The sequence below is a fragment of the Leptodactylus fuscus genome, chromosome 3 (genome assembly GCF_031893055.1).
Source record: "Leptodactylus fuscus isolate aLepFus1 chromosome 3, aLepFus1.hap2, whole genome shotgun sequence".
In the NCBI taxonomy this organism is placed as follows: domain Eukaryota; kingdom Metazoa; phylum Chordata; class Amphibia; order Anura; family Leptodactylidae; genus Leptodactylus; species Leptodactylus fuscus.
This window is the reverse complement of record NC_134267.1, coordinates 216,491,950-216,519,256: the sequence shown is the minus strand read 5'-3', so window position 1 is coordinate 216,519,256 and position 27,307 is coordinate 216,491,950. Positions and strand designations below refer to the sequence as shown.

At 44.6% G+C, this 27,307-nt stretch overlaps 1 protein-coding gene across 2 annotated transcripts in view; it reads left to right on the top strand.

The window, feature by feature from the left end:
• Window positions 1–27,307, top strand: part of CYRIA (CYFIP related Rac1 interactor A) — a 67,648-nt gene that overhangs the window by 23,885 nt on the left and 16,456 nt on the right. The window contains exon 3 of one of the 2 annotated variants that reach the window (XM_075269172.1): window positions 20,810–20,889. In XM_075269172.1, coding sequence (XP_075125273.1) covers window positions 20,817–20,889 — 73 coding nt within the window. In that variant the 5' untranslated portion in view covers window positions 20,810–20,816. Of the gene's footprint in view, window positions 1–20,551; window positions 20,632–20,809; window positions 20,890–27,307 lie in introns of both variants that reach the window. The other variant, XM_075269173.1, reaches the window with a different exon arrangement.

Below are 27,307 nucleotides of genomic sequence, written 5' to 3'. Positions count from 1 at the left end.
GCACCTGTGTGCACATCACATGACCATGAACCGTAAATCACATGACCATGGTCAGACTTTTATCCTCTAGAAGTAACAGAATGAATGACAGCAAGCCGAGATCTAGAAAACCGTGAGGAATTGATACTGAAAATATATTGGAAAATTGGACAACTTTTTATTTTACAAACCATAACATTTGTGTCTCAATATTGGTCTGATAGTGGCCAACCAGAGATGAGTGAGTACTGTTCGGATCAGCCAATCCGAACAGCACGCTCGCATAGAAATGAATGGACGTAGCCGGCACACGGGGGGTTAAGTGGCCGGCCGCCGTCAAAGCGGAAGTACCAGGTGCATCCATTCATTTCTATGGAGCGTGCTGTTCGAATCGGCTGATCCGAACAGTACTCACTCATCTCTATGGCCAACCCCTTTAAAAACTTTTTTTTTTTTCTCCTTGACACGTCAGAATAGCCTTAAGAAAGGCTATTCTTCTCCTACCTTTAGATGTCTTCTCCGCGTCGCCGTTCGGTAAAAATTCCGTTTTTCGTCAGTATGCAAATGAGTTCTCTTGCAGCACTGTCCCCAATGCTGCGAAGAGAACTCTCTAGCGCCGCCTCCATCCTCTTCTGGAACGTCCTCTTTATGCATCTTCTTCCGGTGCTGGGGTAACACTGGTACGCCTGCGCAGTCGGTTCTGCCATCAGACCACATGCAGAGCCGAATGCACATGCCGGTGGCCGTATTTTGTGGCCACTTACATGAGCATGCGCAGTACGCTCTGTACTCCTTTTGGAGTGTACTGCGCATGCTTATAATTTGCATACCGACGAAAAACGGAATTTTAACCGAACGGCTTGGCAGAGAAGACATCTAAAGGTAGGAGAAGAATAGCCTTTCTTAAGGCTTTTCCGACGTGTCACAGACTAAAAAAAAAAAAGTTTTTAATGGTAGAATCCCTTTAAGTGATGTAAAGAACTGGACTTGATGAAGGTGGTGAAAGGTCCTTTAAGTTTTGCCCCCTGCCCAGTCTTGGCAAGCCCAGCTGAAAGTGTAGGTAGGTTTTTGGCACAAATTAAACCAGAGTTTACCTTTAGTATATCTGCCCAGTGTGCACAAGGCATGTGCTGCTGAGATAGTGGAAGTGTATGGGGGAGGAATAATGACAGTATTGATGGTTCTTTCCTCATGCAGTTTGCCTCGGCCAGTGCAAATTATTTTGCCACCGTCATGTAGGTGTCAGTTTAATCTGCCAGCGCTCCTGTCCGTTCTAACGAATGCTTGTTCTTTTACAATGAATACGCTATTTGACCCTCTTTGTGATAACCCTCTGTTGTTCCTCCTGGAATGAGGAATTCAATTTGTCTGCTCTTCCTGGTGCAGTTACCAATCCTCTTGTCCTTTAAGGTGCCTGTACATACTATAACACAATCTATTCAGGACTGAAAGTGTCGCACTTCCTCTTGCACGGTTTTCATTTTAATCCTACATTGTCAGGAGGAATAACAGAGGTAAAGCACAATTCAGAGTGCAAGGAAATGGTGTTACAACACTGTTATTTCAGGGGAAATGAATTATTTTTTTGTCTGTCAGGAGAAGTGAGGGAGGGGTTCTCTGCTTGGAAAATCCGTACTCGGAGGGTCCTTTTTAAAGGAGTTGTCCAGTTCTTCCTTGTAGTAAATGCATTGTCGTCCCATAGAAGTCAATGGAAAGAGTTTGTAATGACATTGCTATGAAACCATGTGCAGTATAAACAGTGAAGAGGTCATGGCGCTGATCGGCAGGGTTCCTGGTGTCCTGAGGATAGATTGTCAATAAAAATTAGTTGGACAACCCCTTTATGTAAGCTGCTCTATTGTGATTGGCTGTGATCTGTAGGGAAAGCTAGCAATAAGTGTTTAATATTTCTACAGCACCACCGCAGGTGAAATGAAGTACTGCACAGTGTCCATTGAAATGAATAAATTGTGTGTGTGTAATGCAGAACAGGACCAGTCCTCCAGAACAAGAACTGCTCTGGGATGAGGATGGTGACCAGGAGACCCCTCCCCCATATTAACCCAGGATTTCTGCATCCCAGATATTCCGGATATAGCATGCCGCAGCATTTTTTCTCCGCTACAGGTGAGTAGTCAGAGTTACACGCTCAAGCCGATGGGTCGGCTATGCGGCGTCAGGCCTCGACTACCTACTCAACCTCTCTTGAGCTGGTCGTGACTGTGATGTCGCACTGGACGTTGCGCTCTCCCTACTTTTTCCTGAGTCGTCTTCCTGGCCTAATGTCATTCCCTCTCCCTGTGTGTCCTCTAACCCACGCTGTACTGCGCTGCCAAGAAGACAAGTGCTGTTTGTGAAGTTCCCTCCATGGATTTTAATTCCTTTTGAGAGACACCATTATTATGTTCTGAGGGGCGGTCGACGTTCTCCTTCTGCTGACTGTTCATTGTGAGGCCGGGCAGCCCCCCCCCCCCTCGAAATTTAAAGAAATCACTCCCTAAAATATCCATTCTGCAATTCCTTGCTTCAGTATGAACCTGTGAAATCCGGATGACAACCCGTGCGTGAGCTGTAGTGGAGAGAGAAGTTGTCAGCAAGGTCTCTGGTCCCATGTGATACAAGTGGCAGGTTCTAGAAGTGGTCACCCAACTTTCCCAGACTTCTGTAATGGGCATTATAATACAGATTTGGTAGTGTCCACCCTTGTGGGATTTATTGCCACCTATCCCCATATGTCCTGTATGGATCGCAGATCTCCTGCGTACGCACTGGGTGAGGGCACCACAGCATGACTTAGAGGAATTACTCATCATTGTTTGGCATCGTCAGCCATAACCCATAAAATGCCACTGGGAAGAGACAGATCCCAAGGCGGCTACTAATTTGGATGAGGTTATGTCTGCACAAGAAGTGGCCGTGCGGGATACTCCCTGCTGCACGGGACATACGGGGACGGGTTGACCTCTTGGCAAGTGATTCCAGGTTTTGAAGGGAAACTTTAGGGAGAGAAAAGTTTTCCTTTTACCTTCTCCTTCAGACTCGGACAATGTCTTCAGGACCTGGACAGTATCTAAAATAACCATTCAGGTTCTTACAATTAGTCGGTGACTACTCTGCATCTCCACACTGCTCCTACAGAGTAGTCGCCGATAACCTTGCAGAGCATATACGTGTGCATTGTGGTGGACCTGAAAGATGAGGGTGACATGTTATAGGTCCTGGTATGGACACGAATATCTGATAGAAGTCCTACATTAGGGTTTAGGACAAGCCAATCTATCTTACCAATCAAGATCTGTCAAAACGATGGGAGCGGGCCTCGCTGCTGTACCCAGGGCTGTGTAGTGGGTCGGCCAAAGCATCAACTCCTCTATATTTCCACAGTCCAACTCTGACTCCTTCATCAATGGCCGACAGACACAGATTCACTTTCATAGGAATCTAGCTAATGACCTAATATGAATAAATAATAAGTATATCCATCATTTTATTTTGACATTGGAACCTTCTTTCTAACTCCACTCCAAACTGGCCCCAACTCCGACTCCACCTGACCACGGGCACCATCTGTATAAGCTTTGTATGTTCTCCCGGTTGGTATTGTAGGATGGAAGCCACAAAGCGTCTCTTGCTCTGGAGGACCAGACCCAATTGCAGATAACATCAATAGCCCATTGTTTTTAATGGACACTGTGTAATGCTTCGATTCTCCTGCGGAGGTGCTGCAGGGACATTAATCTCTTATTGTCAGCGTATCCTCGAGGTGACAGCTGATCGGGGGCGGGCGATATTAGGTTTGGAACCCTCTAGAGGTGAGGAACATTTCTATACAGTCCTGTGGAATATTTCGGCAACAGTAAGACCATGTAGTAATGTTTATCACAAATGTCTCTTGTTCATGAATAGAATGCCAGTACCACAGTGACCACTGACGCACTGACTTTGGTCCTCCAGTGTCTGCTCACTTTGATCTTCTTGAGTTTTCTGCTTCTTTCAGCACAAAAGGTCAACTTCTGGCCATCCCGAATCCGCAGCGTCCATACACTATTGTTATTACATTTTGTGGTATTAAAGTATTTTGTGTTCGTTTTAGGCTGCTTTCACACAGGAATTTGGTTAGGAAAAATCGGCTTCAGGAGAATTCATGAGGCGTTTTTGAAGCATTTTTACAGACATTTTGAATGCAAGTCAATGGGAGGCGGAAAGTCTGCTTGCTGTTTTTTGAGGGTTTTTTTCTTTGCCGAAAATGCGCGGAAAAACTCTAGCGGTTTTTCCGCCTCCCAATGACTTGTATTGATTTCCTGAGGCCGGAATCAGCTTGAAGAATGGACATGTTCATACTTTTTTCCACTAGCGAAAAAACCGCTAGCGAATTTTTCTGCTACAGAAAAATGCACTAGCGTTTTTTTTTCTGCTAGTGGAAAATCTGCTAGCAGAAAAAAAAAAATTATATAGGACTGTATAGTGAGGTGTTTTTTGGTCAGGATTTTGACGCAGATTCCTGACCAAAAAACTCTGTGTGAACACACTGAGTAAACGCATGTGTATTTTTGCAAAATACATGTGTAAAAATAAGACTCCCATTGACTTCAATGACATATTTTACAGGCGCGTTTACTCAGTGTGAATGCAGCCTTATTGTAGTTTATTAGTAGTTTTTTTCCTGTTACTTATTATATAGCATATTTATTATAGCATTTTATATTAAAAAGATAGTTTAGTGCTTTGTATTACCGTATATACTCGAGTATAAGCCGACCCGAATATAAGCCAAGGCCCCTAATTTTACCACAAAAAAAACTGACTCGAGTATAAGCCAATGGGGGGAAATGCAGCAGCTACTGGAAAATTTCAAAAATTAAAATGGTCGGAGTTTTTGGGTGCAGTAGGTGCTGGGGAAGGGGAGGGGGTGTTTTGGTTGTCTGTCTGCCCCTTCCCTGAGCTTGAGAACTGAGTATTTTTTCCCCACTTGGAATTCAGCCTGGCTGAATATAGGGGATCTGCAGTGCTCCTATTAACCCCTTCCCGACGGAACAGGAGCACTGCAGATCCCCTATATTCAGTAGACCGGGCACTGTCAGACACAGGGATACCTATTGTGTTTGTGTTTCACAGTCATTTTCTACTTTTATATGTATTCTAGGGAACGGAGGGATTTAGAACTTCTATTTTTTTTTTTATGTTCACTATTTTATGGGAGATTCTATACATTACTATTGCGGCTGGTCATAGACCCCCCCCCATCCCCCCCCCCAATAAATAAATAAATAAATAAAAAATTATATATTATAGTAGGTGTTATATAATATTTATAATATTAGTAATTTTTTTATTACTATTTTTTTGTATTTAGTTTTAGAAATATACCGTATTTTCCGGACTATAAGCCGCACATAAAAACCTACGATTTCCTCAGAAATCGTAAGTGCGGCTTATAGTCCGGTGCGGCTTATATATGGATGGAAGCGGCGGCAAAGACTGCGTGCCGCTTCCATACATACATAAAAGGCACCGTAAGGGTGCATTCACACTACCGAACGCTGGCGTGTATCACAGCCGTACACGCTGGCGTGTATCACAGCCGTACACGCCGGCGTTACAGCAGGGCTGCCGGACACTTCCCATTCATTTCTATGGGAGCCGGCATGAGAGCGCTCCCTATAGAAATGAATGGAAAAAAGCAGTCCATTCATTTCTATGGGGAGCGCTCGCATGCCTGCTCCCATAGAAATGAATAGGAAGTGTCCGGCAGCCCTGCTGTCACGCTGAAACAGAACGTGAAACTTACCCAGCGGTGCAGGGCGGGCGGGCGGGCATTCAGGCCTCCTCTGCCTCCGATGTTCCGTCCTTCTCCTCCGGCGCTCGCTGATAATGGCCTGGGCGCATGCGCAATATCATAATGCTTCTACTGCGCATGTGCCCTGGCCATTATCAGCTTGCGAGCGCCGGAGGAGGACGGAACATCGGAGGAAGAGGAGGCCTGAATGCCCGCCCACCCTGCACCGCTCGGTAAGTTTCACATTCTGTTTCAGGCTTTTATTTTAAAACGGGGGGGGGGGGGGGGTTTAATCTAACGTTTACGGTTGGGCTCTATCAGCATGATTTTGCTGATAGAGCCCCTCCTCGCCTGCCGAGTGCTTCCAATAGAAGCGGCTGGCACGCGGGGGGTTAAGCGGCCGCTGGCAAAGTCTGCCTGCCGCCGCTTTCAATAAGATATAATGCGCACCGGACTGCGGCTTATAGTCCGGTGCGCCTTATATATGAACCGAGACGGACTATAAGGCGCTCATGGGCAATGCGGCTTATAGTCCAGTGCGCCTTATAGTCCGTAAAATACGGTAGTGTGTTTCTTTTTGTAGTATAAAGTTATTTTGGGGCTCGTTCACACTGGGGCAAGAGGGGGCAGATTCTGACACACAATACAAGTCTATATAAGCCGCTGACTTTCTTTTTTCCGTGAGCGGTATGTTCCCACTGACGGAATAAAGAAGCGAGCTGCCCTTTCTTCAGGCGGTTTCCGCTTCGCGACAGCACCCTCCGGACTAGGCCCATTCATTTGGGCCTACTCTGGAGCACAGAGCCGCGACTGTCGGAAGCCGCGGCAGGTGTATTTTGGTCCCACATCAGAATCCGGACCAATATACGCCTATTCCGTTCCCCGTGTGAACTAGCCCTCAGTATTAACCTATTAGTGTCTTGTATTACTTTCATTCGTATTGTCAGTGTTCATATTTTCTCTTAGTCATGTAGTATTTTAGTATTTTCATTATTCTCTGAGCGTTTTGAATATTAGTCTGGTATTAGTATGTTAGTCATAGTTTCTTAATAGTATTGACAATTATATGAATATATTATGGTATTGATATTTATTAGTATTTATTTCCATATTTTCCGGACCAGTTTTATTATCGCTACGTCCTTTTCTACTCCCTTTCCTGCAGCTCCGCCATGACGTAGAATTGTTTTGTGCTGCATACATTAGTGTGACACAAGGCCCCATTGTATAACTGTGTGAGCGGCCCAGTATGTGGGGGAACAATCGCACCTCCCTCCTTTCAGAGTTAAAGGCAGAGAGCGGCCGCTGCTTTTTGCTGGGATTTCCCGCACGGTTTGCAGAGCTTTACAACAACGGCTTGGAACGCTTCCTCCTTTCCTATAGCGACGACTGCGGCGACGATTATGTGTATAATAAGTTACGTGAAGACCCCGGGGGGGCAGAGGGTGGTGGGTCTGTCATAGAGTAAACACCAGGCACAAGGTCCATAAACTCCACACAGGAAATCCCGCAGCTGTGACAGTACCTTGTAAAGGGCCACAGATGGGAAATCATACCCCCCCTCTTCTGCTGGTTTATGAGGCGGTGGGATGGGCAGACTTATTTGTATAGAAACGGAGTGGTGGGCCTCAGTAATGGCTGCCTAATGTCTTCTCCAAGCTGCTGCATGACACAAGGCTTACAATCTTTCCTCTTCCTGGACTTCATCAATCTTGTCCTTGTATTTCTGTATCTGGAGGATGAACTTAGAGAGTCACTGAGCGAGAAGCCAAGTGGTTTCTAGGCAACCTGAAGTAATTCGCTCCACGGCGTGCACTAGGCCGGCGTGATTGATTAGTCCGAAAATAAAAAAATAAACTAAAAAAAGAAAAAAAAATATATATATATCAATTTTTTTTAATTTTTTTTTTTTAAACCCCTCCCGACATCCTTCTAAGCTTTGCTGTGATTACTGTTCCACCATGACATGTTTTCCATGGTGTCACATCAACATTAAGCAATCCCGAATAATGTCACTATGAGCTGTGCCCCATGAGAGCATTAGAGGGCCTCCCACTTCCCTCTGCCAGAGTGATCATAAGAAGAGTCCCTTCATTTGGATCCGTTTTTTATAGTCTGATAACACTTTAATTTCAAGAAGAAATGTGCAATTCTTCATTTTCCCTGTTTAGGTGCTGCCCAATAGCTGCTTATTGTGAATCTTTCAGGTGATTTCTGCTGTCATATGTGGGAAAGGTGGGGGTTATGATAGTGGGACAGAATCTGAGCTCTGTGATATAGGATTGTATAATAGAGGAGAGAAGCTGAGCTCTGTGATATATAGGATTATGTGATAGAGGAGAGAAGCTGAGCTCTGTGATATATAGGGTTATAGGATAGAGGAGAGAAGCTGAGCTCTGATATATAGGGTTATATGATAGAGGAGAGAAGCTGAGCTCTGTGATATATAGGGTTATATAGGAGAGAAGCTGAGCTCTGTGATATATAGGGTTATATAGGAGAGAAGCTGAGCTCTGTGATATATAGGGTTATATAGGAGACACGCTGAGCTCTGTGATACAGTCCTATGAAAAAGTTTGGGCACCCCTATTAATCTTAATCATTTTTAGTTCTAAATATTTTGGTGTTTGCAACAGCCATTTCAGTTTGATATATCTAATAACTGATGGACACAGTAATATTTCAGGATTGAAATGAGGTTTATTGTACTAACAGAAAATGCGCAATATGCATTAAACCAAAATTTGACTGGTGCAAAAATATGGGCACCTCAACAGAAAAGTGACATTAATATTTAGTACATCCTCCTTTTGCAAAGATAACAGCCTCTAGTTGCTTCCTGTAGCTTTTAATCAGTTCCTGGATCCTGGATGAAGGTATTTTGGACCATTTCTTTCTACAAAACAATTCAAGTTCAGTTAAGTTTGATGGTCGCCGAGCATGGACAGCCCGCTCTCAAATGATCTGAAAACAAAGATTGTTCAACATAGTTGTTCAGGGGAAGGATACAAAACGTTGTCTCAGAGATTTAACCTGTCAGTTTCCACTGTGAGGAACATAGTAAGGAAATGGAAGACCACAGGGACAGTTCTTGTTAAGCCCAGAAGTGGCAGGCCAAGAAAAATATCAGAAAGGCAGAGAAGAAGAATGGTGAGAACAGTCAAGGACAATCCACAGACCACCTCCAAAGAGCTGCAGCATCATCTTGCTGCAGATGGTGTCACTGTGCATCAGTCAGCAATACAGCGCACTTTGCACAAATAGAAGCTGTATGGGAGAGTGATGAGAAAGAAGCCGTTTCTGCACGTACGCCACAAGTAGAGTTGCCTGAGGTATGAAAAAGCACATTTGGACAAGCCAGCTTCATTTTGGAAACAAAAATTGAGTTGTTTGGTTATAAAAAAAAGGCGTTATGCATGGCGTCCAAAAAGAAACAGCATTCCAAGAAAAACACATGCTACCCACTGTAAAATTTGGTGGAGGTTCCATCATGCTTTGGGGCTGTGTGGCCAATGCCGGCATCGGGAATCTTGTTAAAGTTGAGGGTCGCATGGATTCCACTCAGTATCAGCAGATTCTTGAGAATAATGTTCAAGAATCAGTGACGAAGTTGAAGTTACGCCGGGGATGGATATTTCAGCAAGACAATGATCCAAAACTCCGCTCCAAATCCTCAGGCATTCATGCAGAGGAACAATTACAATGTTCTGGAATGGCCATCCCAGTCCCCAGACCTGAATATCATTGAACATCTGTGGGATGATTTGAAGCGGGCTGTCCATGCTCGGCGACCATCTAACTTAACTGAACTTGAATTGTTTGTCCAAAATACCTTTATCCAGGATCCAGGAACTGATTAAAAGCTACAGGAAGCGACTAGAGGCTGTTATCTTTGCAAAAGGAGGATCTACTAAATATTAATGTCACTTTTCTGTTGAGGTGCCATACTTTTGCACCGGTCAAATTTTGGTTTAATGCATATTGCGCATTTTCTGTTAGTACAATAAACCTCATTTCAATCCTGAAATATTACTGTGTCCATCAGTTATTAGATATATCAAACTGAAATGGCTGTTGCAAATACCAAAATATTTAGAACTAAAAATGATTAAGATTAATAGGGGTGCCCAAACTTTTTCATAGGACTGTATATAGGGTTATATAGGAGAGACGCTGAGCTCTGTGATATATAGGGTTATATAGGAGAGCAGCTGAGCTCTGTGATATATAGGATTATATGATAGAGGAGAGAAGCTGAGCTCTGTGATATATAGGATTATATGATAGAGGAGAGAAGCTGAGCTCTGTGATATATAGGTTATATGATAGAGGAGAGAAGCTGAGCTCTGTGATATATAGGGATATATGATAGAGGAGAGAAGCTGAGCTCTGTGATATATAGGGATATATGATAGAGGAGAGAAGCTGAGCTCTGATATAGGGTTATATGATAGAGGAGAGAAGCTGAGCTCTGTGATATATGGGATTATATGATAGAGGAGAGAAGCTGAGCTCTGATATATAGGGTTATATGATAGAGGAGAGAAGCTGAGCTCTGTGATATATAGGTTATATGATAGAGGAGAGAAGCTGAGCTCTGATATATAGGGTTATATAATAGAGGAGAGAAGCTGAGCTCTGTGATATATGGGATTATATGATAGAGGAGAGAAGCTGAGCTCTGATATATAGGGTTATATGATAGAGGAGAGAAGCTGAGCTCTGTGATATATAGGTTATATGATAGAGAGAAGCTGAGCTCTGATATATAGGGTTATATGATAGAGGAGAGAAGCTGAGCTCTGTGATATATAGGTTATATGATAGAGGAGAGAAGCTGAGCTCTGATATATAGGGTTATATGATAGAGGAGAGAAGCTGAGCTCTGTGATATATAGGATTATATGATAGAGGAGAGAAGCTGAGCTCTGTGATATATGAGAATATATAATAGAGGAGAGAAGCTGAGCTCTGTGTTATATAGGGATATATAATAGAGGAGAGAAGCTGAGCTCTGATATATAGGGTTATATGATAGAGGAGAGAAGCTGAGCTCTGTGATATATAGGGTTATATGATAGAGGAGAGAAGCTGAGCTCTGAGATATATAGGGATATATAATAGAGGAGAGAAGCTGAGCTCTGATATATAGGGTTATATGATAGAGGAGAGAAGCTGAGCTCTGTGATATATGGGATTATATGATAGAGGAGAGAAGCTGAGCTCTGATATATAGGGTTATATGATAGAGGAGAGAAGCTGAGCTCTGATATATAGGGTTATATGATAGAGGAGAGAAGCTGAGCTCTGTGATATATAGGGATATATAATAGAGGAGAGAAGCTGAGCTCTGTGATATATAGGGTTATATGATAGAGGAGAGAAGCTGAGCTCTGTGATATATAGGATTATATGATAGAGGAGAGAAGCTGAGCTCTGTGATATATAGGGTTATATGATAGAGGAGAGAAGCTGAGCTCTGGTATATAGGGTTATATGATAGAGGAGAGAAGCTGAGCTCTGATATATAGGGTTATATGATAGAGGAGAGAAGCTGAGCTCTGTGATATATAGGGATATATGACAGAGGAGAGAAGCTGAGCTCTGTGATGTATAGGGTGATATGATAGAGCTGTATGATATAAATTGCTCTCCATTCTGGCCAGGAGATGAGGACCCTAAACATAAGACCTCCACTGTGAACAAATGGTTCTTGTACCTGTTATACTATGCCCAATATGCAGTGTCCCTATGTATGGCTCTGTATATTCAGATACATGCCTGATACTCTCCCCCTACAGGAGAATTGTAGTATTACATGCCGCCTAGTCACTTCTTGTCAGTGTCATCAAGACATCATCTCTGCTCTGACTCTTAAATATAGTGTTTGTGTCATGGATATAAGACAACACATTTTATTTTTCCTGGGGGAGGACTGTAAAAAAAAAAAAATCCCCCCGGGTAATGCAGAGATTGACTCTGCAGCGGCCGTCCAGTCACCGCTCCTCTGCAGCAAACCTCATTACAGTGTATTGATCGCCTTCTAGATTTAGAGTTGACCTTTTATTGTGGACGTAAAATAGATTTCTGCGCAACCGGATGACCGCCCCGAGGAAGGCTTAAAGTGGCCGGCACATTATAGAGTCTAGTGAAGACCTGAGCTCCTACATAATACATTACCTGTATACTCCATGCACATTGTGGTGGCTTTTTGGTTGGGGTGAAAACCCTTGACCCTCCAGCGCTGTAAGACAAACCTATATACAGAGAGATTAGAAGGCAGGGGAATGCCCCTCTCCGAAACAGCGCCACTATTATCCACAGGTTGTGTCTGGTATTACAGTTGTAGTGAAATGGACTTTAGCTACAATTCCAGGTACAGTCTGCAAATAGGATGAGGGGGGAGCTTATAACCTGATTAGAGACAGCATTTTTATTAGGACATCCGTCTGACCATCTGACCAGTGATATTTTCCATTGCCGGCCTGTGACGAGGAAATAAACTGGATCCATCTCAATTTTGTTAGTCGGTGCTGTCCTGTCATGCAGATTTGTAAGCAATATGCTCCACCTAGTGGACATCTTATAAAATAGCACCTGAATATACATGGTAGCTGCTAGAATAGAGTGGGTTAGAGTTATTGGGTAAGCCATTGATATGTCTGACCCCCTGCAGATGGTCCAGACAGTGCTGCGCTATGCGTTGTGCAATGGCCAGTGTAGGTTTTGCAGGACTGTCCCATAGATTTCAATACCGGGGATCTTTTCCCGGGAGTCCACATGGGAGTAGCGGCCAAATTGGTGTTTATTTTGGAAGATAGTGCAATTTAAAAAATGCATTTGGCATGAAAACTTCTTTTGTTTTTTAAAAAACAAACAGGACATTAACTTGAACCTTAGGAAACCCCTTTAAGTGTCAATACTTGGGACTAGAGATGAGCGAGTAGGTATTCGAACAAATACTACGGTATTCAAAATACTCGTGCTCGTTTGAATACTATCGCTATTCGCAGTAAAGATTCGCTTCTATTCAGTGTACAGTATTCAGCCAATCAACGCTGGTTCTGCTGGAGGCTCGTCTGAGAGGAGGCGGAGTCAAAGATCGGACCACAGCAGTCTCCATTGTGGACAAATCTTAGACTCCGCCTCCTCACAGACGAGCCTCCAGCAGAACCAGCGTTGATTGGCCGAATGCTGTACACTGGCCAATCAACGCTGGTCAATACATTCCTATGAGAAAAAGTCAGCTCCGCATAACCGAAAGCTGCCAGCTCTCCTGACTAGCAAGGACTAGCCTGCTGCAGAACCAGCTTTGATTTGCTGAACGCTATACAGTGTTTAACATTCGGTCAATCAATGCTGGTTCTGCAGGACAAGTAAGGGCCGGTTAAAATTATCGTTTGCTTCCCGTCTGGAAGGACACCTCCCCCCAAGCGGAATATGAGCACAACTGCAAGCGCTGGACAGTTAAGGCGCACAGACCCCATAGACTATAATGGTAGCCATGCGCTTTAACTGCACAGCGCTCCTCCTAAACACTCTCCTCCTGCTACTTGTGGACTTAGTGACTCTTCTTTAGTCAAATAGTGGTTTCTCTTGAAATGAGCATTTTTTCCCCATAGATTCGATATATATTGAATCTTGAATATTTCACTACTCGCTCATCTCTACTTGGGACCAGATACAATACAATAGACTTTTAATTTCTGATTTTTTGTTTTTGCATTTTCCTCCAGCAAACAGCAGGGGGCAGCAGATGATAACACATGACCCTCTCGCCTCCCGTGTAAATGTCTATGGGGTAGTCTGTGAGTTGTATGCGTCTCCTTCTCAGGAAATCCACAGAGTAACATTGCAGGGTTGTCAAAACAGCTGCACAATGTCTGCTTTTATATATATATATATATATATATATATATATATATATATATATATATATACCGGTGTGTGTGTGTATCCTATTAATAAGTTTTTGGGTTTGTGAGTTTTGGATGTTCGGATGTTTGTTCCTCAATCACGGAAAAACCGCTCCACCGATTTGGCTGAAATTTTCCACAAACATAGTTAATACACCCGATTGCGCAATAGGCTACTTTTCGTCACAATAGCGCACATACGTTTGTGCCAGGACCCCCACAAAACCCAAACTCACACCACCATCTCTGCAATCTCACACACTTTGGACCATAGCAAGCCACAAAATTCATATTGCCCTCTGCAGCCTCGCCCCTAACCCCACACAATCTCATATACATATACTTTACCACTTTGCCCCTCACCTTAATGATACTCCTGGAGGCGCTCTTTAACGCTCCGGAGCAGCCATGTTTGCCGACCCCCACCGCTCTGACAATCCGCAACACCGCCCACCCATGTCAATACCCCTAGGCGGTCTAATAAATGCAAAAAAAAAGTTTAAAAAAAGTAAAAAAAAATATAAAAAAAATAAATAAAAAGGATTAAAAATTCAAATCACCCCCCTTTCCCTAGAACACATATAAAAGTAGTTACAAACTGTGAAACACATGCATGTTAGGTATCCCCGCGTCCGAAATCGCCCGCTCTACAAAGCTATACAAATATTTTTCCTGTTCGGTAAACGCCATAGCGGGAAAAATGGTCAAAAGTGCCAAACCGCCATTTTTTCACTGTTTCGATTCAGATAAAAATTTGAATAAAAAGTGGTCAAAGCAATAACATTTCCCGAAAATGGTAGAACTACAAAGTACACCCGACCCCGCAAAAAAAGACGCCCTATACATCCCCGTACACGGATGTATAAAAAAGTTACGGCTGTCGGAATATGGCAACTTTTCAAAAAATAATTTTTTAACAGTTTTGGATTTTTTTTAAGGGGTCAAAATGTAAATAAAACCATATAAATTTGGTATCCCCGGAATCGTAACGAAACACAGAATACAGGGGAAATGTCATTTTGGTTGCACAGTGAACGCCGTAAAACCAAAGCCCGTAAGAAAGTCGCAGAAATGCATTTTTTCTTCAAATCCACCCCATTCTGAATTTTTTCCCTGCTTCCCAGTACATTATATAGAATAAATAATGGTGGCATCATGAAGAAAAATTTGTCCCAGGAAAATTAAGACCTCATATGACTCTGGGTGCGGAGAAATAAAAACGTTATGGGGTTTAGAAGGAGGGGAGTCAAAAACGAAAATCAAAAAATGCCATTGGCGGGAAAGGGTTAACTTCAAATCCCTCTGTCCCAAAGTCACTATGTAAAGTTTCTCACAACACCGTATATATAGCAGCTCAAATACAAATTAGCTTCAACACAAAAGTCTCACGTATTCTCTGAATTACAGCAAACACAAGATACAAAGTTACATTTCATATCCCATACCATATACACAGTACGAAAACTTTACCCGCGCCTGTATATACCCACTGCTACAATCACCGCAGACTAAGTCGCGGGTACCAGCTAGTATATAATATCTGTGTGTTTCGCTTTGCTGGCTTCCCGGGACAATGCCTGGCTTCATCCATGGCTTTGTACTGCGCTCCTCTCTGGTTGTGGCTATAACAAAGCAGTTCACATACCGTCCTATCTAAGCCCATTACAGTTGGCTCTTGGATGATAAAGACTTGTTCAGAAATAGTCCGCCATGTTGGATGGGAACAACTTGTATTACAAGTTGTTGTTGTGTTTTTGTTTTTTTTTTAATTATTATTTAAAGGGGTTTTCCAAGATTTGCATATTGACCTATCGTTATGTGATCGATGGAGGTCTGACATCCAGGGCCCGCACCGATCAGCTGGTTGGAGAGGCCACAGCATTTCGATGAACACGGCAGCCGCTTTCAGTCACAGCGCCATTCATGTTTTTGTGGTTGTGCCAAGTATTGCAGCTCAGTCTCATTCACTTGAATGGGACTGAATCGCTGGAGTATAATGTGACAGCAGCAGCCTCTTCAGATAGCTGATCGGTGAGGGTTCTGGGTGTTACCTAGGAATGGCCATCCTGACGGAAAACTCCTTTAATAAATCCATTATTTTTGCCAACTGTATCATCCACATAATGCCACAAACATAATGTCACGAAGGTTTTTTTTTTGTTTGTTTGTTTTGTTTTTAATCTTTATCCTGACAGTCTGGTTGTCAGTCAGTGTACTGCTGTGGTGTTAGGCTATACCTCCATATCAACAAGTCTCCATTCACTGCTTATGGAACTGATAGAGACAAGTACAGTGCCTGGCCCGGTCTATCAGTACTTTAGTTACACGTGCACTATATACTATATACTGCTTGAGCCCCCCTACCGATCAATCAATGTTCATGGGCTCAACCCCATACAAGCTACAAGAAAAGTTGTGTATTTTCTTAATTTATTTTATATTATTCTCCAGAGCGTCACTGATTGGACATGGAAACAGTCATCAAGTTTGTGACACATCCTTAGCCAATCCGTTGAGCTCTTTTTTTTTTTCTTTTTTTTTTTTTTTTTTTTTTTTTTTTTTTTTTTTACATGATACTATACAGTGTCTGGTGTAAACCGCACTCCCTGTATATAGTCACCATGCCAGTCTTGGGAGATATCCGCTCCAAATTCTGAAGAGTTTTACATGTTGCCCAGTATTATAGACTTAAAGGGATACTATCATTAAAAGTAAAAAATTTTTGTCCCTAACCTGTAGGAATAGCCTTCAGATAGGCTATTCGTCTCCTACCTTTAGATGTCTTCTCTGCGCCGCTATTCGGTAGAAATCCTGTTTTTTATCTGTATGCAAATGAGTTCTCTCGCAGCACTGGGGGCAGGTCCCAGCGCTCAAACAGCTCTGGGGGCGTCCCCAATGCTGCAAGAGAACCCTCCAGCACTGCCTCCATCTTCTTCAGGAACGGGTCTTCTTCCGGCTTCTAGACCTAGGGCAAAGCAGAATGCGCATAGCCGCTTACAATACTGTGAAAGCGGCCATTTTCTTGTGGCCGGCAAGCATGCGCAGTCGACTTTGCTCTAGGTCCAAGAGCTTGTAGTTTGAAGCCACCACCGGAAGAAGACACAGGTAGAGGCCGTTTCTGAAGAAAATGGAGGCGGCGCTGGAGAGTTCTCTCGCAGCTTTGGGGACGCCCTCAGTGCTGCAAGAGAACTCATTTGCATAGTGACGAAAACCGGATTATATACCGAACAGTGGCCTGGAGAAGACATCTAAAGGTAGGAGAGGAATAGCCTTTCGTAAGGCTATTCCGACGTGTTAGGGAGAAAAAATGATTTGAATATGATTCATGGACTATCCCTTTAAATGTAGGGGATTGGGGTGAAAGTTAATTTCCCTCTTCTGTTCACCTTGGCTTTATAAACAAGGCTCAGATGTCCGTGTGTGACAGTATACATGTACAGAGCCATGTACACAGGGGTCACCTCCTTCCTGCTTCTAAATACATCCATTGACAAGAAATAAAGCAATGTTTTTGGATCAGTCTGCCTAGGTTCAGGTCACAGTCCAGGCCTCGTACCCACGGGCACATTATCTTTCATGAAGTCTGACATGCCAGGTAGAAAAAGCTTATTGACTGGGAGTCCTTGCTCCCGGTCACGCCTGGAAGCCACAGTCTCCAGCTCCTGTCTGCGCCGTAATGTGGCCGCGTTTATTACATTTACAAGGGCCCGGCGATTTACTAAACAAACGTGCGGCCTTAATTCACATGACTGCGCCTAATCACATCAGCAGCGAGCCCCCGGGAGATCCTGCCACTGCTGAGAAAGTAAACAAGTCCTACCCACCGCTGTCCCCATCCAGATCCTGTTACACATTGTGAGGCTTTATTAACTGAAAATAAAAACAAGGTTGCCTTCGGTAGACAAGCGACGGCCTTTTCTTTTTATGGTTGTTCGGGCCGGAGAGACGTTCGTGTGACCGCAGCGTACGGGGAAAATAAACAAAATCTAACCTGCATGATCTGCTGCCTTTTCATCGCTGGAAGTTTGGTGGTTTATTTTTTTTCGGAAAGGCTGGAAGTATCCGGGTTATCGCCTTAATCTCTTGGCCCTGGCAGGAGAGCTGTGGCTTGTTATAGCCATAGGTGGTCAACTGGAGGGCGCTTGGAATAGTCGTGTGTAGAGATGAGCGAACACTATTCGGAACAGCCGTTTCGAATAGCACGCTCCCATAGAAATGAATGGACGTAGCCGGCACGCGGGGGGATTAAGCAACCGGCCGCCGGCAAAGTCTGCGTGCGGACAGCTTCCATTCATTTCTATGGGAGCGTGCTATTCGGAACGGCTGTTCCGAATAGTGTTCGCTCATCTCTAGTCGTGTGTTCTGATTCTTATAGAGAGGGGATTTTTGCATTAATTTTTTTGAGGGGGGGGGGGGGGGGGTCCCCAAATGGTCATTATTATGTGATCTTTGGGGGTCCAACACACCTGGATCCTTGCTTCTGATACATGGAGGCTGCTATTGGAGAGGGATTGCGTGAAAAACTGCTCCTATTGAATGAATAGAAGCGGGACAGAAGCCCCATGGTTTCAGGGAACTGCAGTGCCATTCCTATTGCTTGAATAGAACATGAGAAAAATATGCAAATCTGTCTTCCATGATGTAATTAGGAAGTCAGCTGCTGCCTCAGTGTTGCAAACCAATAGAGGGCGCTCACTGGAATGTGCAAGCCTGTCTTCCCTGATGTAATTAGGAAGACAGAATTTCAGTGAAATAACCCAATAAAGGTTTGCTCCCTTTAGCATCATGCTCGACCTTCCAAGAGGGCTTTATTTTGCAATGATGCTGGGATTATTACCAGGTATAGTCTCTCAACCGAGGACGGCCGTTTCGATGTACTTGCATCTCGTCAGCCCGATGTAGAGAAGACTATAACCTGGTAGAGGTGAGAGGCTTAGACAGGGTTAAGGGGATATTGTCACTCCTTGGGGAGAGACCACCATATAGGTGTGTGGAGACTTATTAAGCCTTTAGCACTCCACTTCGCAAGGTAATAATCCCAGCATCATTGCAAAACAAAGGCCTCTTGGAAGGTTGAGCATGATGCTAAAGGGAGCAACCTTTATTGGGTTATTTCACTAAGATCCTTTCTTCCTAATTACATCAGGGAAGACAGGCTTGCACATTCCAGTGAGCGCCCTCTATTGGTTTGCAACACTGAGGCAGCAGCTGACTTCCTAATTACATCATGGAAGACAGATTTGCATATTTTTCCCATGGTCCCTTGCAAAGTGGAGTGCTAAAGGCTTAATAAGTCTCCACACACCTATATGGCGGTCTCTCCCCAGGGAGTGACAATACCCCCTTAACCCTTGAATAGAACATGTGCTACATGCACTCCACTACCAAAACAGCTGAGCTGTGCAGGATCCGAGTGTTGCACCTAAACACTTAGGCAAACTTGGAGACTCCACTGCATAATACACCAGAAATTGGTAAAGGAAAAAAAATCCTTCACAGATTGCGCTTTCAGTATAAAAATGGCGGACACCATTATAGCCAGTGGGGTCCTCGTGTAACTGCTGTTTTGGACAACAGATAGCCCTGTGCGGTTGTGAATATAGCCTTACTGAATATAGGAAATAGGTCATCAGTTTGAAAAATACGTTTGGGACTGGAGAAACCCCCTTTAACTCCTTGAGGACACTTTGATTTTTTTTTCAATTTCTTCCCCTCTTCAAGAAGCCAAATCTTAAAAAATAAATAAATAATTTTATCAACATAGCTTTCTGAGGGTTTGTTATATGTAGGACAAGGTGTATTTTCCAATGGCACCAGCTCATACTCAAGCTGTAGTTTTCATTGTGATACATCTAACGTTTCAATGACTTTTTATTCCAGTTGTTTAAGGCGGATTGAAGAATGGTGACTTGAGCCTTGTGATTGTTAAAGTATTGTAGTATAGGGTATTGTTGCATGGGTCCAGACCTTCACTAATCACAAGGTCTCTGGGATCGAGGCCTCAGGAGACGGAACCGTTGGTATCTCAACTACTGCTTTGTTCTGTCGCACATTAGACATCACAACAATCTACTCTGTGGTATGAAATGCCACCAATGTCTTCAAGACAACCCTTTAAAGAGGACCTGTCTGAAAAGCCCAATGATATTCATCATCTGATCAGCATTGTCGCCCTGAGCATTTTGATTTTGGTCCAAATCTGTTCAGCAATTCCAAAGATATAAGCCCTGTTAGATTTGATGTATTTTGGGGCCTACTAGCCAAGTGGGTGGTTTCTTTAGGAAGGACGAGGGGGGCAGAGTCTCTGTGCTTTGTCAGGTAGTGTTAACGCCCACTTGGCTATTGGACCCTAAAGTGCATCAACACTTAAAGGGCTTATATCTTTGGAATGGCTGAACAGATTTGGATAAACAAAACCCCAAAATGCTCGGCGCCGATCAGATGATGTATATCATTGGGCTCAGACCTGGTGACAGACCCCACGCCTGCTTTAGTAAAACTTGTATTCCTCATGTAATCATTTTAGGATCATCTTTTCTTATAACTTTTTTTTTTTTTTAAATGCAGTTCCTCTGTTATTCCTCCCAGTAATGTATAGCTAAATGGACTTGGGTTTTACCAATTGGGGTGTGTGTCCCAATAAGTGTCACTCAGTGGACGCACCCCCTTCTACAAGGCAAATGGTATTGCCTTATGTATTCAGCTACTGCTAAGAGGAGCAACAGAGGAACAGCACAAGGCAGAACTGTAAGAAAAGATGCCCAAGAATTGTTGTCTTAGGACCGGTGTCAGGTCCCCTTTCAATCTGTGTATATGTTTTGCTCCTTGCCGTTAACCCTTGCATTGACCATTGTGTACTGTTCTGTATTATGTCCACCAGGTTTGCTGGGATGGGTAATCTTCTTAAAGTGCTAACCAGGGAAATAGAAAATTATCCACATTTTTTCCTGGATTTTGAAAGTAAGTTTTCTGGTGAAGGTGCGAGAAGACACTAGGTGACCCCCTATGGGGTGAGGAGGCAGGGCGTGACCCACCATCTCCGCACCGGAGACCGCAGTCTGCTTGCATGTTACTTCATATCTCACCACTTAGCACCTCTTTCCTTTTTTTTCTCTTTTTTTTTTTCTTCCTTTTTCAGGAGCCAAATGGGAAATCTTTTAAAAGTTCTTACATGCACAGAGCTTGAGCAGGGACCAAACTTTTTCCTTGACTTTGAAAGTGAGCACATCTCTTGCTTTGGCGGTGACGATTTCTTACTAACCCTGTCGCATGTCGACCTATGCATGCTTTCTGAAGATTTGCTAACAACTTAGGTGTCACAAGAGCGTGTTGGTACGTTTGTACCATCCTGTAGATCCTGATCGGGGTGGTGTGGGAGATGGGGTATCTCCATGATCAGGTTGGACATCTGTTTTTGGCTGACCTAAGATTGCAATTCATGATAAGGTCAGGGGCACATGTCCGATTCGTAGCAGGGTACATTGCTGTGAAATAGTCAGTGACTAAGCCACTGTGATGTACAGCAGCAATGTAGTGGAGGAGACTTAAAAAGGACCTTCCATGTCCTCAGGCGCATGCGGTTTTATATACCGCTAGAAAGCTGACATTGCTCTGAATTCAGCGCGCTTTCAGCTTTACCGTATATCGGTGCCATTACTGATCTCTACCCACTGTCAGAAGGGCGTTCCTGACAATCTAGGGCTGTGTTCACACAGAGGAATTTGCCATGGATTTAGGGGTGGATTTTGCCCCTGAATCTGGAGCAGATTCTTCCTAGAATCTGCCATTGTTTTCAATGGAAGGCAGAGATCGCAACAGGATGTGGAAAATAAAAGAAGTGTTCTGCTCAATCTTGCCACAGATCCCGCCCGCAAGGTCCACGACTCGAGACTCCCTTATCATTAGGCCCATTCATCCAGGGCTAATCAGGAGTGGGATGCCGCAACGGAATGCTGATGCACTTCATTGGCGTCACGGCTCGACTGCAGCGAAAATGCCGGCGGTGGAAAATTTCTGCTGTGTGAACATACCTTAGCTGGGCTGTGAGGAATGCGCCCCCTGACAGCACTCGTCTTTTCCCCGTCCAAATCTCAGTACTAGTCTATAGGCAAGTACAATTGGAGAGGTGTTTCTCACAGTCCAGCTAGACTGTCAGGAACGCCCTGCTGACAGTGGGCAGAGATCGGTAACGGCACTGATATCCCTTGCCCCGGGGCACATAACGGGAAAGCCGACAGTGTGCTGAATTTAGCGTACTATCTGCTTTCTAGCACTATATAAAACCGCATGTACCTGAGGACTTGAAAGGGGTTGTCAGTAGGGTTGAGGGATCGGAAAAGATGAGATTCGAATTGGCGATCGAGTAAATTTCATGATTGCGATCGGAATTCCAACCCTATCTTTTCCAGCGGGATCGAGATCAGAGGTTATCTCAAGATCGGCTCAACCCTAAAAGTGACTTTTCCCATAGAGAAGCATTGACTAGGGTTGAGGATCGAGATCGGATTCCGATCGGCGATCGAGCAAATTTCACGATCAAGATCGGCTGGAAAATGATCGGAAATCGGATGTTAAAATCGATCTTGAAATCTCAAGATCGGCTAAACCCTAGTTGTCAGAGATCCGAGCAAAATGGGTACTGATGACTTATAAACAGGATAGGTCATTAGTATCAGATCGGTCGAGTCCAACGCCTTGGCCCACACTCTGATCAGGAAGTGGTATACAAGGTATTCAGCCAGAAGTTAATGGCGTGAGGCAGCAGTTGTAAGCGCCACCACTGTAATGTACAGAGCTCTGTATACAGCTTCCAGTCCGTATACTGTAGTCTACTGTTGAGTAGCAGCAAAACCGCTTTGGGCCTTATACTCTGTATATGGTTTCTGGTTGCCAAAACTGCTGATCGGTGCAGAATCCGAATGTTTGACCCCCACCACCAATCAGAACTAATGACCTCTCCTTTAGTAAGGACATCAATATCCACTGTCTTATGGGTCTTAAGCACACGTCATGTCCATTATTGCTACGTGCTCGTCCACAGCAATACAAAGGCTGAACGCTGGAGCCAGTGGCCAGGGAATAGCATCACATGATGTGTGGCCTTAGCTTACAGCCAGGACGAGTCGCTGGAAAGGTTGTAGTCAACTTGCAGCCATCAAAAGAATTATTGGAGTGATTTCCGCCATAGGGATAGGTTACGGTTGTGCGCTACTGCCACAATGTTACTGGGACTCTGCTCTCTAATTCCAATGGAGAACATACTGTAGGGTGTGCACGGTGGGGGCCCAAGTGAAAGGAATAGCTGTTAGCCATCAGATTGACGCTATTCGGCCATTTACACTGCACCGTATGTGCCGAGATGCTAAGTTGTTGCAAATCTCTTTTTTGCATGCGCCTTTCTTCTTGCCTGTTTTGGTCTGTTAACAATTTTCTCGATTTCACTAACTTTGAAGGCAAACATTCTGGAGGTATGAGAATATCAAAATGGTTTATGTCGTGCCAAAATTGCCAATACGGTATGCTATATCCTTAGCTCTCTGACATGTCTGCTTAGTAAATACTTGCATTTTCTATGAAATAGCCATTTTGTACAGCGGTGTGCCTCTGTTACACCTCCTGGAAATGTATTAATGAATTGGCAGCGGGTTGTTACTAGTCGCCGTGTGCCTATAGTGTTAGGCTGGGTTCACACTTGCGTCTAATCTGTTTGTGATCTTTCAAGAGATCTTAAAAACTAGTTAAAACGGGTCACTTAATTGATTTCAATAGCGTTACCCTGTCCATTGGGTGCTGAGACTATGTAGGGTTTCACTGTATTGTCTGGAGTAATGGTAACACCCAGATGTCAATTTATTCATGTATTTCCAGGCAGAATAATAGAGGCACAATGTAACAGGTAAGGCAGACAAGTTAGGAGAGGGGATTTTGGAGGCATGACGTTAACCATTTCTCATTATTTCACGTCAAATTTGTGCCCGGAGTGTTTGCGCCTCCTTGTCTCAGTCTCTTTTGGGGGAAGTAACTGAGTTTTCTTTCTTGGCAGTGACTCCTTGCATGTCGCCTCACTAACCTGCATGTCTAACATGTTGCATGACTTGTATAGAGAATGACGGCAGATTTAGCCTTGTTACTGCGGTCACAAATCTGAGACGTCCCCCATGAATGTGTCCCCCGAATTACTGATCTTGTAATGTTCGGTCCTTGTCCTGACGTGTTCATGTACAGACTTGCCGCATACATCTCATGTTATCTGTTGTGCACCATGGCAGGGGTTGTGCCACCAAAAATATCCATGTTAGAGGATAAATAGCAGATCGGTGGGGGGCTGACTTTGGAGACCCCCACGGATCCTGAACGGGAAGTGTTTTACCCTGGTTGTGAAGGTAGCTCCACGCCTGGTGGCGCAGTGTCGTGGCTGCCCTCACAGATGGGGTAAACCCCCCCCCCCATTCACAGGCTCAGTGGGTAACCCCGCTGTCAGACACCCGCCTGCCCCCTATCTTATGACTAGAGGATGAATATTTTTCATGGCATAGCCCCTTGAAGTGATGCTCTGGTTCTATGAAATTGTGGGAAATACTGCAATGTGACCACCATGTTTTCCTATGCTTCTTTTTAATATTGGTTCTCAAGGTCATTCACAGCCCCCCACCCAATAGGGAATCATTCCAGTCCTAGAAGTTTACCTTTAAGAGTTTGTACCAACACATTACCTATTCTCAGGACACTAGGGCTCGTTCACAAGGGGGGCAGATTTTGGCACCGAGAGTGACGCGGGGAGTACGTCCTGAGCGTCATTCTGAGCATGCACACTTCATTTTTATGGGACTTCCAAGGCCAAGGAAGTGCTCTTGTGTCTTTGGTAGTGTCTTAGAGATGAATGGATCAGCTGCATGCACTGCCGCCCAATGGATAGGAGGGAAACTGGTCCATTCACATGACCACTGAGACACTGAAAAGGTGACAAGTTTGTACAACCCCTTCAAAGGAGAATTACTGGATAAAAAAAAAAAAAACATTGCCACCTTCTAGAAACGGCGCCAGACCTATTCAGTAAAGTAAAGCTGCAATGCCAGGCACAACCTAGGGGCAGCTGTGGCGCTGTTTCACGTTACAATTTGCAACCTTGTGAGACAGAGAAAATCCAAACGTCTTGGATTTTGGTCGCACGTTGCATTTATTTATTTATTTTTATTTTTTTATACCATTGAAAGTTGCACGTGCCCATGGTTATACTGTTTTTGCAGCCACTCAAAAAATAAAAAATTTGCACAACACTGAGGCCCAGTTCACATCTGCACATGGGTTTCCATTTGGGGAGTTTGTTTGGGGAAACCTAATCCGCATAAAAAATCAGTTACCTAAGGGAACCCGCGGACCCCATAGACTATAATGGGGTGCGTGTGGTCTCTGCACGAAAAATGCAGAGAGAAAAGTGCTGCTTGCAAGACTTTCTCGCCACGTTTTTCATGCGGAGAGGGGAACGAAATGGCCCAAACGCAGATGTGAACAGGGCCTACGTGACAGAAAATACCCTTCCAAGAAACAGCGCCACGCTGCCTGTATCCGGTATTGCGCCTTAGCTTGCCCATGGACAAGAGGGCTTTATTAGAGTTAGTTCTTTCTAATCCCTCTTCAGAATGTGTTCGCAGAGGTGATCTATGGCCATAGACATAAATAACGTACTACGGGGTGCAGGATTTCGCTGCAATTTTGGGCGACTTTATATGATGAATAGAAGCACAGTGGAGGGCGATATCCGAGTGGCCATTAGACACGTACAGGACTTTCCTGGTCTGTGGCTAGTAATGTATAGATTGTGCCTGTAGAATGGCATGAAGTGTGCTCGCAGCGAGCCGGCCTGGGACGTCTTGAAGTTCCTGGCAGCCGTACAGGGCGGACAATGTTACCTGAGAGGCGTCCTTGTCAGAAAGCTTGAATTGTTCCCAGCACGGCAGAGCCAGCCAAGATTCCTAGAAAATACAAATAGCGTGTTTGACTTGAGGGCCAAGACCGTGTCCTAGAAGGCACCTCGGAGCCCTCCCATCAGATTGATCACACATGTTTCTATTCAGCCCAGATCAGATTGGCACTCGGTAGCACATGTAACGTATGGAGCTGAACCGCAGCCATTGCCCCTCCAGTCATTGCTCTGCCCGCCCCGGTCAATCACTCTGCCATTATTTGGGGCACAACGGGGACTGAATAATCTGCAGATTGTAGGACAGATCTGCATTGTCTGCGATCAGAAGATTAAGGGTTAAATGTTTCCCTGAAACTTTGGTTAAAGGGGGTTTTCTAGACCTTATATGTGTAGGTCTGACACCCCCACAGCTTAGCTGGTTGAAGAGGCCACTTCATTGAATACCATGCACTGCACCTTTCATATTGTAGGGGCTGGGCTTGGTATGGCGGCTCAGCTCCGTTCACTTGAATGGGACTGAACTGCTGCTTTATCGTTGGCACAGAGAAGGGGTGGCACTGCCCACGGTCTCTTCAGACTGTTTGGTTGTGGTCCTGGATGTGAGACCCCGCATCGATCACCTATTGGTGACCTACCCCAAATGCATGTTTCATACTCATGATCTATCCAAAGCATAGTATCTGATCTGTGGGGTCCGACACCCAGACCCAACACACATAGGTCATCAGTATCTGATCTGTGGGGTCCGATACCCAGACCCAGCACACACAGGTCATCAGTATCTGATCTATAGGGGTCCAACACCCAGACCCAGCACACATAGGTCATCAGTATCTGATCTGTGGGGTCCGATACCCAGACCCAGCACACATAGGTCATCAGTATCTGATCTATAGGGGTCCGACACTCAGACCCAGCACACACAGGTCATCAGTATCTGATCTATAGGGGTCCAACACCCAGACCCAGCACACATAGGTCATCAGTATCTGATCTGTGGGGTCCGATACCCAGACCCAGCACACATAGGTCATCAGTATCTGATCTGTAGGGGTCCGACACCCAGACCCAGCACACATAGGTCATCAGTATCTGATCTATAGGTGTCCGACACCCAGACCCAGCACACATAGGTCATCAGTATCTGATCTGTGGGGTCCAACACCCAGACCCAGCACACATAGGTCATCAGTATCTGATCTGTAGGGGTCAGACACCCAGACCCAGCACACATAGGTCATCAGTATCTGATCTGTGGGGTCCGACACCCAGACCCAACACACATAGGTCATCAGTATCTGTTCTATAGGGGTCCGACACTCAGACCCAGCACACACAGGTCATCAGTATCTGATCTATAGGGGTCCAACACCCAGACCCAGCACACATAGGTCATCAGTATCTGATCTATAGGGGTCCGACACCCAGACCCAGCACACATAGGTCATCAGTATCTGATCTGTGGGGTCCGACACCCAGACCCAACACACATAGGTCATCAGTATCTGATCTATAGGGGTCCGACACCCAGACCCAGCACACATAGGTCATCAGTATCTGATCTATAGGGGTCCGACACCCAGACCCAGCACACACAGGTCATCAGTATCTGATCTGTGGGGTCCAACACCCAGACCCAGCACACATAGGTCATCAGTATCTGATCTGTAGGGGTCCGACACCCAGACCCAGCACACATAGGTCATCAGTATC